General features: G+C 34.7%; 1 protein-coding gene across 1 annotated transcript; it reads left to right on the top strand.

The window, feature by feature from the left end:
- The first annotated feature begins 14,145 nt into the window (after positions 1-14,145).
- On the top strand, positions 14,146-17,225 carry LOC133812639 (putative disease resistance RPP13-like protein 1). The gene has a single exon (XM_062246427.1). It carries the CDS (start codon positions 14,339-14,341, stop codon positions 17,063-17,065), a length of 2,727 nt encoding a protein of 908 aa, XP_062102411.1. The 5' UTR covers positions 14,146-14,338; the 3' UTR covers positions 17,066-17,225.
- Positions 17,226-18,187: the final 962 nt, after the last annotated feature.

The raw sequence follows: 18,187 nt of genomic DNA, 5'->3' as shown, positions 1-18,187 counted from the left end.
CAATATTGAGATGAATTTCATAAAGCCATATGTGATATGGCTGTTAGAGATATGATTTTAACCCCAATAATGTGTTTTGGGAGTTACAAAATCATTTTGGAGGGTTTGGAACCGTTTGGAAAAACAGCACAATTTTTTGTGCTGAAATTGGTCAGTGGCCGCGACCTGTGGGACAGAGACCAGTGGCCGCGGCCACAGGCCAAAAACTGACCAATTTTCAGTTTTTTCAATCTTTGTTGAACGGCTCAAAAAGCCCAAATAACTCCTAAATCTCTTTTTTAATTCCATATTAATCAAATTAAACATTGGTAACAGCCATGGGGGTTGGTGGAATTTGAAATTCAAAGGGTGTCTCTAAACTCTATAAATAGGAGCCTATAGCTCACTTGTAAGACACAACATTTCTATCCATTAGAGCACTTGGCAAGAAATACCTTGAGGCTTGATAATTCCAGAAAACATTTCCTAAATCTGAGAGAGATCCCTTAGTGCTTGAGTTAGGGGGAAATAAGCTTTTGAATGTTAGGAAAAAATTGTTGCCTCAATGGAAATTGATAATAATATTACAACTCTAAGCAATAATATTACAATAGACAAGGATTGATTAAATAAAGTGTTACAACTCTATAACTGAAAATACAAATAAAATAGAGAAAGAAGAAGAAAAGGATTGAAATAGAAAATACAACTCTTGACAAAAAGATACAAACGAACCTAATAGAACAAAGTTAGGTTCAAAAGTCATAAAGTGTGCTTTTGTTGGCTATGCCAACAATAGTAAAGCTGATAGGCTATTAGACTTAGAGTCTAATATTGTGATTGAATCTAGAGAAGTTGAATCTTTTGAGAATATGTTATGTGACAACAATTCTCAAGCCTTAACATCTCTAAAGGAGAATTTGTTATATGAGAACAATTCTCAAGCTTCTACATCCAAAGTTGATTCTCAAGAGGAGAATTCTCAAAAGGATGTAAAGCAACCATTTGAACCTAGAAGAAGTCAAAGGCTTAAAAATCATAAAAGTCTAGTAGTGGATGAGATAGATTCTCAACGAATTTCATTCTACATGGTAGAAGGAAATAGAGAGGAAGTCATTAGGAAAATTCCTATTGTACATCTCGTTGAGGATGATCCTAAGACTTATAGAGAAGCTATGCAATCAAGAAATAGTGAATTTTGGAAAGAAGCCATCAATGATGACATGTATTACATTCTTTCCAATAACACTTGGGAATTGGTAGACCTCCCACTGGGGTCTAAGCCAATTGGGTGTAAGTGGGTATTGAGGAGAAAATACAACACTGACGGCACTATCCAAACCTTTAAAGCTAGATTAGTAGCTAAAGGGTTTAGGCAAAAGAAGGGTATCGATTATTTCGATACTTATGCGCGTGTTGCAAGAACAACTTCTATAAGAATTTTGTTCGCTTTAGCTTCTATGCACAACTTGTATGTTCATCAAATGGATGTCAAAACGGCATTCCTTAATGGTGACCTCAATGAGGAGGTCTATATGGAACAACCCGAAGGGTTTGTCCTACCAAAATATGAACATAAAGTGTGTAGACTTGTAAAATCCTTATATGGATTGAAACAAGCTCCTAAGCAATGGCATGAGAAATTTGATCAAGCCATCATGTCTAATGGGTTTAGACATAACAATGGAGACAAGTGTTTGTATTCCAAAACTTGTAAGGGATATGTGATCATTGTTTGCTTATATGTGGATGACATGCTTATTCTAAGTAATAACATGAAAGGGATAGAAGAAACGAAGAGGTTTCTATCATCAACCTTCAAGATGAAAGATCTTGGAGAAGTTGATACCATACTCGGTATCAAAGTAAAGAAACATAGTGGGGGTATTGCGTTAGGGCAAGCCCACTATGTTGAGAAAGTATTGAACAAATTTAATCATCTCAAGGTTAAAGATGCCAATACTCCATTCGATCATAGTGTAAAACTAGAGAAGAATGAAGGAAGAGCGGTGGCTCAATTGGAGTACGCTAGTGCTATAGGGAGTCTAATGTACGTTGCCCAGTGTACTAGACCTGATATAGCATTTGCGGTAAGTAAACTTCGTAGGTTTACAAGTAATCCAAGTGTGGATCACTGGAAGGCAATTGGAAGAGTCCTAGGTTATCTCAAGAAAACCAAAGGACAAAGCCTTCACTACTCCAAATTTCCTTCGATATTAGAATGATATACATATGCAAGTTGGATATCCAATCTTGGGGACAACTTGTCCACAACTGGTTGGGTATTCACACTTGGTGGAGGTGCAATTTCTTGGGGTTCCAAGAAACAAACCTGTATATCTCATTCCACTATGGAAGCAGAGTTCATAGCTCTAGCTGCTACCGGCAAAGAGGCCGAATGGTTAAGGGATCTGTTGATAGAGATTCCCCTAATCAAAGAGAATGTATCTGCTATATCGATACATTGTGATAGCCAAGCGACATTGGCTAGAGCATACAGCGGAGTGTATAATGGGAAATCTAGACACATTAGTCTAAGACATGGATATGTAAGAGAATTGATTCAAAGAGGAGTCATCTCAATATCCTATGTGAGAACAAGTGAAAATCTGGCGGATCCTTTCACTAAGCCACTAACGAGGGATTTTGTGGCTGCATCATCTCGAGGGATGGGACTTAAACTCCCTAAAGAGATTCACGATTGATGGTAACCTATCTTAACACTAGTTATTTAACTAGTGTTAGGTTCAATAGGTAACAACAAGTCAATCAAGTGAATATTAGTTGTACTCAAAACAAGTCTCATCTGAGATATTGAGTACTTGTGTGTTACCAAGTAGAGGGTTAAAACCGAAAGGTTGTTTAATAGAATTTAGTCTTGTAAAGACAAGTATTTTTGGTAACAAATACTGTAAGAATTCTACCTATATGGACCTAGGGGTGGTGCCGCCTCTCATGAGAATTGGGAGTATTCTTAAGAACGTCCATGAATGGAAAGTGCACATGGCCATTAACGGTGCAAAACGAGACATAGAGGTCTTAAGTGAACATCGCAAATGTGTGTGTGTTATCACCGATTTGTCATCATGAAAAGATGGTTCAATGCCTAGTGCAACCTAATTTTCGACAAATTTTGTGATAATTACACTATAGTAAAGTTCAAGTTGAAAAACACTTTGCTTTATGCACTAATGCAATGACTCCTATAAGAGAGAGTTCTTATTTAATCAAGTGGGGGATATGTTATATTTCAAAATATAATGATTGATTAAATAAGTGTTACAATAGATAACTATTTAATCTTGTGGGGGAATGTTATATTATTTTATAATATAATGTAAAATTATATTATATTATAATATAATGTAAAATTATATTATATTATAATATAATGTTTAAGATTAAATAAATGTGACAAAGTGTGTCACATATTGTAACATATAATAGAGAGTTACAATATTTAGATATATGAGATATATCCAAATAATATAACATATTTGGTGTTACAAATTTGTAACTTCCAAATATTACCCTTTATTGTGTAAAATTGTTGTTACACAATATTGAGATGAATTTCATAAAGCCATATGTGATATGGCTGTTAGATATATGATTTTAACCCCAATAATGTGTTTTGGGAGTTACAAAATCATTTGGGAGGGTTTGGAACCGTTTGGAAAAACAGCACAATTTTTTGTGCTGAAATTGGTCAGTGGCCGCGGCCACCAATGTCTCTGGCCGCGGCCACAGGCCAAAAACTGACCAATTTTCAGTTTTTTCAATCTTTGTTGAACGGCTCAAAAAACTCAAATAACTCCCAAATCTCTTTTTTAATTCCATATTAATCCAATTAAACATTGGTAACAGCCATGGGGGTTGGTGGAATTTGAAATTCAAAGGGTGTCTCTAAACTCTATAAATAGGAGCCTATAGCTCACTTGTAAGACACAACATTTCTATCCATTAGAGCACTTGGCTAGAAACACCTTGAGGCTTGATAATTCCAGAAAGCATTTCCTAAATCTGAGAGAGATCCCTTAGTGCTTGAGTTAGGGGGAAATAAGCTTTTGGACAAAGGTTTCAAACCTTGTTCAAGTTGGTGATCCCCAACACTCTTCACTTTGGTTGTGTGAGTGAGAGTATCTTATTTTGTTCTATTGTTTTTCTTTATATCATTCTTGTTATATTTACTTGTATCTTTGCTTAAGAGTTGTAATCTCATCTACATCTTTCCTTTTACTACATCAAGTTTATTTGTATCTTTTTGTCAAGAGTTGTATTTTCTATTTCAATCATCTTCTTCTTCTTTCTCTATTTTATTTGTATTTTCAGTTATAGAGTTGTAACACTTTATTTAATCAATCCTTGTCTATTGTAATATTATTGCTTAGAGTTGTAATATTATTATCAATTTCCATTGAGGCAACAATTTTTTCCTAACACTTAGTGGTCGAGCCGCGTCCTGTGCGCAAATATCAGTCCCGGCACTCTTAGGCCGTTTATTTCATGCTCACATGGCATATCATAATCATACAACATCTGTATTCAAATATAGGGAACCTTAGTCCTAACACAGCCACACAAGGGTGCAGTTTTCTTATCTTTAATTTTGAACGGAGATAGTGAAATGGTTCCGAGCACGATCCTTAGCCCCGAGTTTTGGCGATAAACCTAGTCACAAGGGCCAATGGTTAACCATCAACCTCCAATCAAAATAAAATACCTAGGAAACAGAACTAGCCTCCGGGACCTCAATTTCTACTAAAACAGGTAGTGAAAATTGTCTCAAGCGCCTAGGTTCGAACCCCCGAACCTTACCATTTCTAGAAATAATTCTAAGGCTAAATTACGGTGAATAAATATCTAGTTTTTTTTAGTTTTTTTTAATTGATTTGGGGGTTATGTTAAGTTGTTCTGGTGTTTATATATATATATATATTATACATTTAAAAATGCAATGATAAGTTTTTCCATGTTTTTTTTCAATGTTTTTTAGTTTATTTTGGTTCATGCAATGTGTTGATGTCGAGTTGATTTGTAGATGTTGTGGGGTTGATGTCTCAATGATTTTGGATCGATACAATGTGTTCATGTCGAGTTGATTTGCAGTTGTTGTAGAGTTGATGTCTCGTTGATTTTCGACACTGTAACAACCTGACTTAAAATCAATTAATTTACTAATACTCCGTATTTAAGTAAATTAATACATACATGAATCTCTTTAAGAAAACAAAGCTTTTATAAAACTCTTTTAGAAACAACACGAATTAAAATACCTTTTACAAAATATGCAACTCGAGATCTTGGTATCTAAAATAAATAATCTCTTATATGCATAACGTAAGTAAAAATACATGTTTTAAAACTCAACATAAAACCAAAGTTTGAAGACCTTTAAAAGAATAATACATAAGTAGCAACCCCTTTGTAATGTCCCAAAATCCTTAATATTGTTTAATGGTTGGATTAGTAGGCCATGAGGGCCATAATTGTTTTATTATGCCATTAAACTATTATATGCATATTTATGTGAATTATATTATAATATAATGTTAAATGCATGCATGTGGGTCCACATTATATTATAAGGGCATTTTGGTAATTTGGCCCGTTGAGGGGATATTTGTATATTTTGGTGCATGTTTGTGATTTATGGATGAGATCCCATTATTATGTGGATATATTCGAGCTATTCGACATGAGACGATCTTAGGTTGCAAGTTAGCGGTTTTGTCATAACGAGGTCAATTATTGTGATATTGGATAATGATAATGATTATTTGATGATATATTGGGAGTTATTGAGATCATGAGGAAATTCTGGGAGTTTTGACTATTTTTTCCCCAGGGGTATTTTTGGGACACCAAGCATAGGATTTATTTGAGGTTACTTAAGCTTGAAGTAACATGTCAGAAAGAAAATTACGTTCAAACAATTTGACTCTCTCTCCCGTTATTCCTTTTTACCGTTCGTTGCAATTTTGAAGAAAACTTGGGTTTTAGGAGTCGAAATCAAGCGAGGATCGAGGCATAGAGATCCTAGGAAATATTAGAAGCTTCTTAACCGAAGGATTTAGCAAGAAACAACTTAATCAAAGGTAATCCAAGCTTTAAGTTTTGAGTTTTAGAGTTTCTAAGCTTTGATTTGGATTTTGTGTGTTGATGAGATTTTGATTTGTTTGAGCCTCGGGATCTAATGATTTTGGATCATTGGGATGTTTGGGAACTTTGATTTTTGGATTTGGAGATGTTTAGGTAGGTTTTTAGAAGGATTAAAAAGGTGGAAAATCGGGGTTATGGCTGATTTCCCAGGTGGGGCCGCGACCTGTTCTTGGGCGCCGTGGCTCGAGCAGGTTGCAGATGGGTGGTGGAGTTGTTAGGTCTGGGGGCCGTGGCATTGGGGAAGGTGGGCCGCGACACTTGCTTCAGGTGCCCCTGTCTTGGCTGGGGGCCGCAGCTCAAAGTGATGGGGGTTGCAGCGCTTGAGGGATTTGAGGCCGAAATAGTGTTTTGAACATGGGAACTCAAACCTTAGGCCTCGGGATCGTTCCTACTACGGTTTAGTATGATTCGATGTCCCAGAGGTTAGGTCTTGGTTCGGGAACCTTTTATTATTCATTTTATTGATGGAATCCCATAATTGGTTATGACCAGGTAACCGTTAAGGAATAAAAAGGGTCGATCGTTCTCAAGGGTCGTTCTTTTACTAATTCTCACTCGAACCAGAGGTAAGAAAACTGCACCCTATGTATATGACATGCGTGGTTATTATGAAGGCATGTTGATTGTTAAATGTGGGCATTGATTGCATATTAAATGCTTTGCAAATCTTGCTTACTTGTATATGGCACTGACTAATCAGAATCGGCACTGGTTGCGTGTTACTGACCTAAGAGTCATAAATGGCATAAGTGTCATGAACGCAAAGTTGATAAAAGATTAGATTTAATCGATATTTGCATTGAATGACTCATATGGAGCATTAATGCTGGGCTGATCCTAAGTTCGATGAAAATTATAAGTGCTTGCCTAGTTCTATGACTAGTTACACAGAGCCGGGGCTAAAGGCCCAAGTGACCCTATCGTCACATGGCTAAGGGAGCGGTACCCACAGTTGTGTCCCTATGGTCACTCCCTTTTTGTCTAGTTACTCAGGTTCAGGGCCAAAGGCCTAGGTGACTGTTTTGTCACATATCTAAGGGAACAGGATCCCACGTTAGTGACTCTATGGTCACTCGGTAAGGTTATGCTGATGACTATTTCATCAGATACCTATCTTGTTTAAGCTAGTGAAATGATCACTTATTGGTAAAGGGAACGGAACTCACCTTAGTGACTTTTACAACTGTCACTCTTCTATTTTGGACTAAAAGTCTGGATGATTATTATGATCATCGTTTGATATTATATTCATGCAGTATTGAGTTTTCTTGTTGGGCTTTGGCTCATGGGTGCTATGTGGTGCATGTAAAGGGAAAGAAAAATACACCCAGCCTTGAGTGGAGAGCTTAGGTGGTGATGTGTACATATGCGGCCACTTGACCACCATGGCCAAGGAGTTCTCAGGAGAACTAGGGGGTTTACCCTATTTTTACCGCTTAGATCAGTAGGTTGTAAACTTTATACTGTAATGACCATTTTGCATTGTAAATAACTTGTAAACGTTTTTATGGGCCCATGAACAGTTTTATGTTTTAAATAAAATATATCATTTCCTTTTGATTGGTTTTCCACCTCAACCTATTAATAACACCTAAAAGCACGTTTTTAACCAAAGAACTCGGTTAGTGAGTTAAATCACGGTTCAAAGTTCACCGTAATTGTCTTGGGGTAACCAGGGCGTTACACCCTTGACCCCCAGATCAACCAATCACGACATGCACACATCTGACCGAGCCTCAACAAACCACATTTTCCCCCTTACCTACAATACAAAGTACCCATGAGCTAACATCCAATAAGAAGAGCTATGTAGGTCACAACCCCAAAGCCTAATCATAAAACATATACTAGATTAGCTATCACATCTTAAGCCATGTACTACTCATAGTCTATACCTTAACATATATTGTAACGCCCTGGATAGCCAAGACTGCTACATTGTGTATTTATAAAGGTGTGAGACTTGCTAATCAAGTCGTTTAATCAAAACGTGTCATTAGCTAAAGTGTTCTAGGGCTAAAAGACATTTTGGCCCCAAAAGATACATTTTATAAGTTATAAAAAGTTTACAGAAGGGATCCCCAAAACTCTACAATGTTTAAAAGTTGGTTTACAAAATTCAATAGTTAAGAGTAAACATTAGCCATACTAAGGCAAAATACAAGGTTCTGGTCCTCTCGTCCATGTAATCTCCTCAACCGTGGCGATTGAGCGGCCTGACATGTACATTCACCCTGCAGAGCCATATGTGATATGGCTGTTAGAGATATGATTTTAACTCCAATAATGTGTTTTGGGAGTTACAAAATCATTTGGGAGGGTTTGGAACCGTTTGGAAAAACAACACATTTTTTAGTGCTGAAAATGGTTGGTGGCCGCGGCCACAGGCCAAAACTGTAGCACCCACATTATTTGGATATAATATAGCCAATAATCACATGATTGCATTTCATTGCATTACATATCATACAATATGTATAATTTGAGCATATGCATATTCTTATAAGTGTTTTCATGTATAAATATAAAAGTTGTGTATGTGATGTCTATATGTATGCTCAATATTATTAACCTTGTGGCATTTGAGTTGTCTTTTATGTGTGTTTTGTATGCTCAAGATATAAGAAAGTATGAAAAATATGGACAAGGCATGGAATTAAGTGAGAAAAGTGAGATATAGAAGGCAAAAGATGTTAAGTGGTGAAAAATAGTACAATGTCGATTACTAGTATTTCGGGGTAAAATTGAGTATTAGTGGATTTACCAAATATAATTGAGGTATGATTAAGGTCTCCTTGATGAAGTAAAAATAGTTTTAGAACCATTAGATCAATTCTTGATGGGAGGTATACATAATCAATGGTATTGATGCAAAGTCAAAACGAGCTTAGCATAAGTGCGCTACTCTCGATCGGGTAAGCATAACTATTGGGTATGAACTCATATGGACCTAAGGTTTGGTGTGAGTATTTTACACATAAGGATAATAGGCCTAGCAGATGATTAAGTCGAAATTATTGAAGTGATAAGGTTTTCATAAGTCAAAAGGTGAAATGATGAGGTGAAAAGTGTCAAATTTTGATACAATAAGGTCAAATCATTGAAAATAAAGAATTTTCATCAACCTTATCACTTTGCACGACCAAGAATCTGAAAAACAGAGAGAAAAGAAAACCAAAAACCATTTCTTGGCTGGTTTGAAGAAATTCTAAGGAGATCCAAGTGAAAACAAAGCCAAATAAGTGGATTAAGCTTAGTTTTAGCCTTTTTATGGTAAATTCTTGTACTTGGAAGTTAAACTATGTTTTTGAATTTTGCTGAGAGCTTATATATGGTTTTATCTCTTGTTAAGATATTTCTTGGTGGTTTCCAAGTGGTTTGAGGTTTAGAAAAGTTAGAAGAGATTGTTTTCGCCGAAAAGTTGCTCGGTAAGTGAAATTTTGTGTTTTATGAGGTTTTGGGGTTCTTGGAGTACAAGCTGATTTTTGGTTATTTTATTGAGTTTATAAGATGGTAGATATGTTTATAAATGTTTGAATAGACGTGGAGACTCATTTAATTTGGGTGATGATCTAGGAGATTAGAATTTTATCAAAATCGATATATGATAACTTTATGATGAATTATGCTGGTATTTGGGATATATATGGTTATGGCAGGTTATTTGATGTTGATTATTGGTTGATTTTCATATTTGAGGATAGCTAAAATTAAGGGGAAACTCTGTCAAAATTTCTCCAAATGTCTAAGATAAATCTAACGCTCGATCTAGGTGGTTTAAGGCATTTTAGGCATGAATTGGATATGAAATTTGATATGATGTTTTATGGGTATTTTTAAATGATAGTTCAATGTCTTACTGCCATCATTATGATGAGAAATCCATGCCATTGTCAGGATAAGCACATCAACACCTAAGACATCACTTGTTACACGGTGAATTATATTTTGGACAGAAGGTAAGTAAAGTACTCAACTGTAACACAAGAATTACATGTTATGTGAAAGTATGCATTATATGAATATTTTGTGAGTAAGTGGTATTAACATACATTGACACTTCATCATAAATTTTGTATGCATGGCATAATAGTGATATGGTAAATTATTATATGATATAAGACCATGCATGATATTATGATGATTAATTATATGATGCCTTTGCAAGTTTTGTGCAACATAAAAGAAAGTTGTAATAAGAAGTTTAAGTTCAGTGCCACTGTTTTGAAAAGACAAATGAAAGTGTTAATAAGTGTAAACGGAGGCCTATAGTAGGCTTATAGTGGCTGCCCAATATTTTGGGCTAGGTTTTAGTGAACCAATTATATTGTTTGCCATGTTTCCGTTTTTATTTCTCCTCCATATGAGTTATTGTTATATGTGTTGACACCACAGTGTGTGGCCGCCTTAACACTTGAGTCCGATGGGGAAACGATGGAATAAAGTTTATAATGTGCCCTACTGTGGTGATGGCTAGCCGGAGGAGAACCCATGAGATTTTATATTATATGTGTAACAAGCCCTGCAAGCATTGACAAATTCAAACAGTGTGCACAATATTAAGGGGCCCAAAATTTAAAAAGAAGTTGTGTATGTCCTTTGACTTTGAGTAATCATTAGCATTGCATGCATTACTTTGCTTACTGAGCTTTAGGCTCACAGTTGTCTTGTGTTGCAGGTAGAGAAAGAAATGAGTGAATGACATAAGGAGAACTGAAGCATGGTCCTGACCCTGATTTGTACATATGAACATATCGACCTTTTTGTGGGTTATTTCAGTTTACCAATGTGATATTTGTAATAAAGTGTGAAGTTATGCTTTGAAAACAAATTAGGTTGATTAATACTTATGTATAATATGTTTGAGACACACTTTATGTTTAATGTAAATAATGTGAAATAAGTTTTCAACAAAAAAAAAATGTCCAGACTTCCGCAGAAATAAATTATGATATAGTTTTAAAACGTAACACCTCAGATATGGTTTTAACTAAAATAAGTGAGGGTGTTACAAAAATATCATAGAAATCAATGTAACGACAAGTATTCCTCACTTAGGACACTAAAATACTACATTTCGAACAGATCTGGACATGATTTTTGAGTTTTTATTGCGATTTTTTTCTGATTTGAAACTTTGAAATCTACAGAAAATCGACGTGGTTCGATGGTGCTCGATGCCAACTCGATGGGGCCTTCAAAATCAAGATTTTCATGAAAAAATCGATGTTGCTCGATGGTGGTTCGATGGAGGTTCGATGATGGTTCGATGGTGTTCGATGCAATTCTTGCAATATACGTAATTTTTCACTTGGGTGTCCGTTTGGGGTGATTTGTTTTTTGATTTTGGGTATTTTTTCAAAATCTACACGTTTGAGATGTATATATACACATTTGGGAAATGTAAATCTTGAAAAAAATGACAAATGCAAAATATATCTCATATTCATGATATGTTTTGGTATGTTTTCAAGTTCTAAACTTTGAAAATGTGTATGTGAACATCGAAAACATGTAGATCTAAACAAAATACCCAAAATAAATAAATAAAAATCATCCCAAACAGACACCCGAGTGAAAAATTATGTCCTTTACAAGAATTGTATCGAACCACCATCGAGCAACCATCGAACCACCATCGAGTAACCATCAAACTACCATCGATAAATCTCGATTTTTTCATGAAAATATTGATTTTGAAGGCCCCATCGAGTTGGTATCGAGCACCATCGAGAAACAATCGAGCAAAGTCAATTTTCTACATATTTCAGTTTCAAATATGAAAAATAACTCAAAAATCACGCCCAACTTGATGGTTGCTCGATGGTGTTCGATGCTACCTTGACGGGGCCTTCAAAATCAATATTTTCATGAAAAAATCGATGTTGCTCGATGGTTGTTCGATAGTTGCTCGGTGGTGGTTCGATGCAATTCTTGTAAGAGACATAATTTTTCACTCGAGTGTCTGTTTGGGATGATTTTTTTTAATTTTGGGTATTTTTTTGAGATCTACACGTTTTAGATATTCATATATATATTTTCAAAGTTTAGAACTTGAAAACATACCAAAACATATCTTGAACATGAGGTATGTTTTGCATTTGTCATTTTTTTCAAGATTTATATTTCCCAAATGTGTATATACACATCTCAAACGTGTAGATCTTGAAAAAATACCCAAAATAAAAAAAAATCACCCCAAACGGACACCCGAGTGAAAAATTACGTATCTTGTAATAATTGCATCGAACACCATCGAACCACCATCGAGCAGCATCAATTTTTCATGAAAATCTTGATTTTGAAGGCCCCATCGAGCTGGCATCGAGCACCATCGAACCACGTCGATTTTTTGCAGATTTCAAAGTTTCAGATTTGAAAAAAATCACAAAAAAAACTAAAAAATCATGCCCAGATCTGTTCGAAATGCAATATTTTAGTGTCCTAAGTAAGGAATACTTGCTATTACATTGAGTTCTCTTATATTTTACCTTACCTATGAATTTTTTTCTAGAGAGAGAGTTGAGAAGAATGGGTTGAGGGAGAGAGAGGGAAGAGAGAAGAGGAAGTTGATGGAAAAATTATGAGAGGGGTATTTTGGGTATTGTCAAAAGATTTGGCATTTTTTTGAAATGATTAGAAATGCTAGCATTTTTTTGATTTAGTATATCTCTTTAAGCATAAAAACTCAAATTTCCCTTTTTAAATCAGCTTCACCTTTATGCCATTCCAATGTTAGGATATCCTCCATTTGATTAGAATCCACGCACCTCAATGTTAGGAATGCTCCTCAAAACAAGAAAGGGTTAATGGGAAAACCGATGCTAGCAAGTTTTACACGAGAAGTACTTATGGTTTATATTTTTTTTGGATCCTGTATTTTTTTAGATTATTTATTTGGATCATATATTTAAAAAAAAATATTTTTGAATCTTATATTTTGTAAAATAGTTCAAATAGACCATTGGACTCAATTTTGATGAAAAAAAATAAATATAATAACACAGTTTTTAAGCATAATAATTTATTTTTGTTCTGAATTGTTAGTTTGATGAATTATTTATAATTTTAGTTAATATTTTTTTATCAAAATTGAGTTTAGAGTTCTATTTGAACTATTTTACAAAACATAAAATGTTTGTTTCTCCTTGTATTCCTTATCTCATGACAATTTTATAACCGATTTTGACACTGCACTTTCCATTCTTTGAATAGTGCTGCATCAATTTATCTTGTGGCGGACATACATAAGTGCTTAAATTGAATAATTTGTGGGGAAAAACAAATCAAGTTGATATATTGTAGATAGATAGTAATTTTTAGTTTTTTTTTTATCGACTTTTCTTTATCGTTTGATGTTGGGTTTATATTTTTTTGGACCCTGTGTTTTTTCTCATTAACTGTTTGGATCCTGTGTTTTGACAAATTACTTTTTAGACCCTATGTTTTGTAAAATGGTTAAAATAGAACCCTAAATCTGATTTTAGTCAATGTTTTTTCAACTAAAATCACAAATAATTTACCAAACTAATAATTCAGAACAAAAATAAAATAATTATGCTTAAAAATTGTGTTGTTATATTCAATTTTTTCTTCATTAAAATTAAGTTTAGGGTTCTATTTTAAATATTTTACAAAATATAGAATCAAAAAAATAATTTATTAAAATACAGAATCCAATCTGGTAATGAAAAAAAACCCAAGATCCAAAAACTTTTATTTCATCTTTGGTTTCTCTATAGATACTATATGTTTATTTTTTATATGGATTAAAAGACTATATTATTGAGTGGCTAATAGTCGATAATGTGATCTGAGAGTGTGAGTGAGAGTAGACATTTTGAAAAAGTAACAATAATGAATAAAAGACAACAACACACCTATAGAAAAATAAATCCATAATATTTCACAAAGAAAAAAATTCAAAAATTTGAGGTGTGGTCCTACTTCTCGTGACTCTGGTTGTAAAGAGCTTTATCTTTTCTTCTAAAGGAAAGGTAAAGGAAAGCTCTCCAATTTGTCTTTTCTTTTTCTTTCTTGTCGAGAAAATTATCATTTGTTTGTACATGAAAATTATCAGATTCACTTCACTCTTACAAATTTTATTTGCATAAATTAGAACAATTTCGTTTTTTCTCCATTTTCAGGAGAGAGTTTGGTTGTTTTCTCTTTTCATTTTCTTTCCTGTCCATAAATCATGGCAGCGGAAGTGGTCGGTGGAGCTCTTCTCTCTGCTCTGTTTCAAGGCATTTTTGAAAGAATGGATTCTCGGGAGGTTTTAGACTTTTTTCGGGCAAAGAAGTTGAACAGTAACATGCTTAAGAAGTTAAAGATCAAGTTACGGTCAGCTAATGCAGTTGTCAGTTATGCGGAGGGGATGCAAACCAGAAACCCAGCTGTAAAGGAGTGGCTTGATGAACTCAAAGAAACAATTGATGAATTAGAGAACTTGATAGATGAGATCAAAACTGAAATTTTGGTAAGCAAGTGGAAAGATCAGCATGAAAGCAGCTATGTACACCAGGTACTTTCATTTATTTCAACTTCATTCACTGCCCAAGTAGATCCCAAGATAGAGGGTGTGCTAGATAGACTAGAACTCATTTTAAGCCAAATGGATGTCCTCGGTTTAAAACAAGTTCAAAATAGGCCATTTAGATCATTACCTTCTCCACTGGTGGAGGAATCTGATATTTTGGGTAGGATTTCTGACAAGAATGCCATAGTTCAGTTGTTGATTTCGGATGATGCTTGTTTTACTAAAATTAGTGTGATTCCAATCGTGGGGATGGCTGGGATTGGTAAGACAAGTCTTGCTCAGCTTGTTTATAATGATGAAAGAGTGAAAGAACATTTTAACATTAGAGCATGGGTTACTATTTCAGATGTCTTTGATGTATTTAAAGTAACCAAGACGCTCTTTGATAATGTTTCTAAGTCAGGGATATTGCCTCTTGGATACAATTTGGAGAGTGAAGATCCTTTTGATACCAATGACTTCTATCAACTTCAAGTTAATTTGAAGAATGTTTTGGCAAACAAAAAGTTTTTTTTTGTTCTCGATGATATTTGGAATGAGAATTATGATAAATGGGATTGTCTGAAAAGTTCTTTTGAATCTGGAGCTTGTGGAAGTAAAATTTTGGCAACTACCCGAAATGATATTGTGGCATCGAAGATGGGCAACGTTGCAAGTTATCATTTGCAAGCAATATCAAGTGAAGACTGTTGGTCATTATTTGTGAAGCACGCCTTCGGAAATGCGGAAAAGTTAGAACAACATCCAAATTTGGAAATAATTGGTAGGCAAATAATTGAAAAGTGTAATAATCTTCCTTTGGCAGTGAAATCATTGGCAGGTCTCTTGCGCGCTGAATTAGATCCAAGAAAATGGAAAAGCATGCTTAAAAGTGACATATGGGAGTTTTCTGAAAGAGAAAGTAACATTCTTCCAGCTCTATGGTTAAGCTATCATTATTTACCAGCACATTTGAAGAGATGTTTCGCATATTGTTCAATATTTCCTAAACATTTTGAATTCGCAAAAGAAACTTTAGTCTTGTTGTGGATGGCAGAAGATCTCTTGCAACCTGAGAAAGGGAAAATGATAGAAGATGTTGGAGAAGAATACTTCGACCATCTATTGTCTAGATCATTGATTCAAAGATCAAGACGTGATACATCACTTTTCCTCATGCATGATCTTGTGAATGACTTAGCTAGGTTTGTCTTGGGAAAATTTTGTTGTAGGCTGGAACATGATGACTTGAGTAGCATTGGAAGCAACACTATTCATCATTTGTCATATGAAAAAAATAATATTGACAGTGTTGTGAAATTTGTCACTTGTGCTGAATTAACATCTCTGCGTACATTTCTGCCATTAGGAAGCCGAAAGGTGGGTGAAGTGCTCATATGGAACAATTCAGTGTTGGATGAACTATTGTCATCAGCTCAATACTTGCGAGTTCTCTCTCTTTCTCAATACCCTATCACAGAATTACCTAATTCTATTGGCAATTTAAAGCATTTAAGGTACTTGAATTTGTCTTCAACTGATCTCACATTGATGCCTAATGAGATTTGTTCTTTGTTCAACTTGCAAACATTACTGCTGTTGAGTTGTCAGTATCTCACTCAATTGCCTGTTTATGTGGGAAGCCTGATCAATTTGCGTCATCTTGACATTAGAGGAACAAAGATAAAAGAGATGCCAGAAGGAATGTCTAGTTTGAAAGATCTGCAGACGTTGACTGATTTTGTTTTGAGAGAACACAATGCTTCCAACATTAAAGATTTGAAAGAGCTCAATCAGCTGCGTGGAAGACTTCGGATTACTGGGATTGAAAACATTATTCTTGTCAAAGATGTTTTAGAAGCCAATTTGAAGGAAAAAGAATATCTTAATGAGATTAGTTTTGTTTCACTTGGTTCTGCCGATGATTCGCGTAAAGAGAAAGAAATACTTGATGGGCTCCAACCACACAAAAACTTAGAGAACCTTGTCATAAAAGGTTACAAAGGTACAACCTTTCCAAATTGGGTGGGGCACCATTCATTTTCTAATATGGTAACAATAAGGCTAGATGGTTGTATAAATTGTTGCTTCTTGCCACCGCTTGGGCAGTTACCTTCCCTCAAAGTGCTCTTTATATTTCATTTTCCTATGGTGAGGAGTATAGGTGATGAATTTTATTCAAATGGTTTTCCTCTGTCTCATCCTTTTAGATCCTTAGAAAAATTAGTTTTTCGTCATATGCTAGAATGGCAAGAGTGGTTTTCTCCTAGAGATAATGAAGGTGAAAATTTTCCTTGTCTTAGAGAGCTTCGCTTGGAATATTGTCCCAAACTAATTGGAAGTCTACCTCATAAAACAATAGATTTTCTCATAATTAAGCAATGCAATAAATTAGTTAGTCATTGATGTATCCATTACAAGTTAGAAGGCAAGAGTTTGCATAAATGTATTGGCTTTACATGGCGATTTTTTTTCCATGAGAAAGCCTCCAAATGAGATTGAACGTAGTTCCTTCTACTGATCCAAATTTGTAACATGGATTTTTATCAAGAATAAAGCTTTTTTATTTGCACTTTGTTTAGTTCATTCAGTATAAACTGAGGCAAATAATTTCTGTTTATTGAATCAAAATATATTACATAATCTACTTTAAACCTTAATTTAATAAGTACAAATGCCAAAAACACACTATTAATATAGTTATGGAATTTGATTTTTTTGGGGTATTTGCGGCATAAATACCACATGTTTTCAGTTTTATAGACTTATATACCACATCTTTTTTTTTCGATGAATTAAATACCAAACGTTATGAATTGGCCTAATCCGTCACTACCACTCCGTTAAGTGGGAAAAAAGGACACGTGTCACAGATCTGAATAAATCTGTTTTTTTTTTGTCAAAAACTAATACAACAAAATTAAAACATCAAACAAAAATAAAAAAACCGAAAACTCAAAAAACTGAAACCCATTCCTTAAAAAACAAACCATTTTCTTCTGAAACCCATTCCTTGAAAAACTCAAATTCTCCCTCTCTCTCTTCGGGTCAACACCAGGGGAAACACAAACCATTTTCGACAGCCATTACCAGAGGAAGACGAAGACTCACCAATGCATATTCGACGCCTTCTTGGGGAGGAACCCCCTGAGTATGGTAAGTTAGTTTTTTCTTTGTTATATATGTGATAAAATGGTTTTTGTTGCTTGTTATGGGGTTTAGTGTGTAAAGTGTTTGGTGTGGGTAAGTTTTGTTTTTAGTTTAGTGTATTATTAATTTGGTGTGGGGTACTGGTTTTGGAAGTATGTGTAAGTTGACATGTGCATTGACTGTGATGGTATCTCTTTGGAATATTTTTGACTGAGTAAAAGGAAAAAGAAATGGGTATTGTAATGCTTTGGGACGTGAGATTTTGTCATTGTTAGACTAGAATAATGCATTTTTTACTTAGGCTAAAACAGAGCATTATAGAAACAAAATATGCACTGAACTATAAATAGTCAATGCATTTTTTTCTTTATTGGCAGA

This window comes from Humulus lupulus, chromosome 1 (assembly GCF_963169125.1).
Source record: "Humulus lupulus chromosome 1, drHumLupu1.1, whole genome shotgun sequence".
NCBI lineage: Eukaryota > Viridiplantae > Streptophyta > Magnoliopsida > Rosales > Cannabaceae > Humulus > Humulus lupulus.
Note: the sequence above shows the minus strand (reverse complement) of the source record. Positions and strands in the feature narration are given on the sequence as shown.

Excerpts from the sequence above, each read along its gene's own strand:
- LOC133812639 (XM_062246427.1), top strand. The coding sequence starts at position 14,339 with ATGGCAGCGGAAGTGGTCGGTGGAGCTCTTCTCTCTGCTCTGTTTCAA.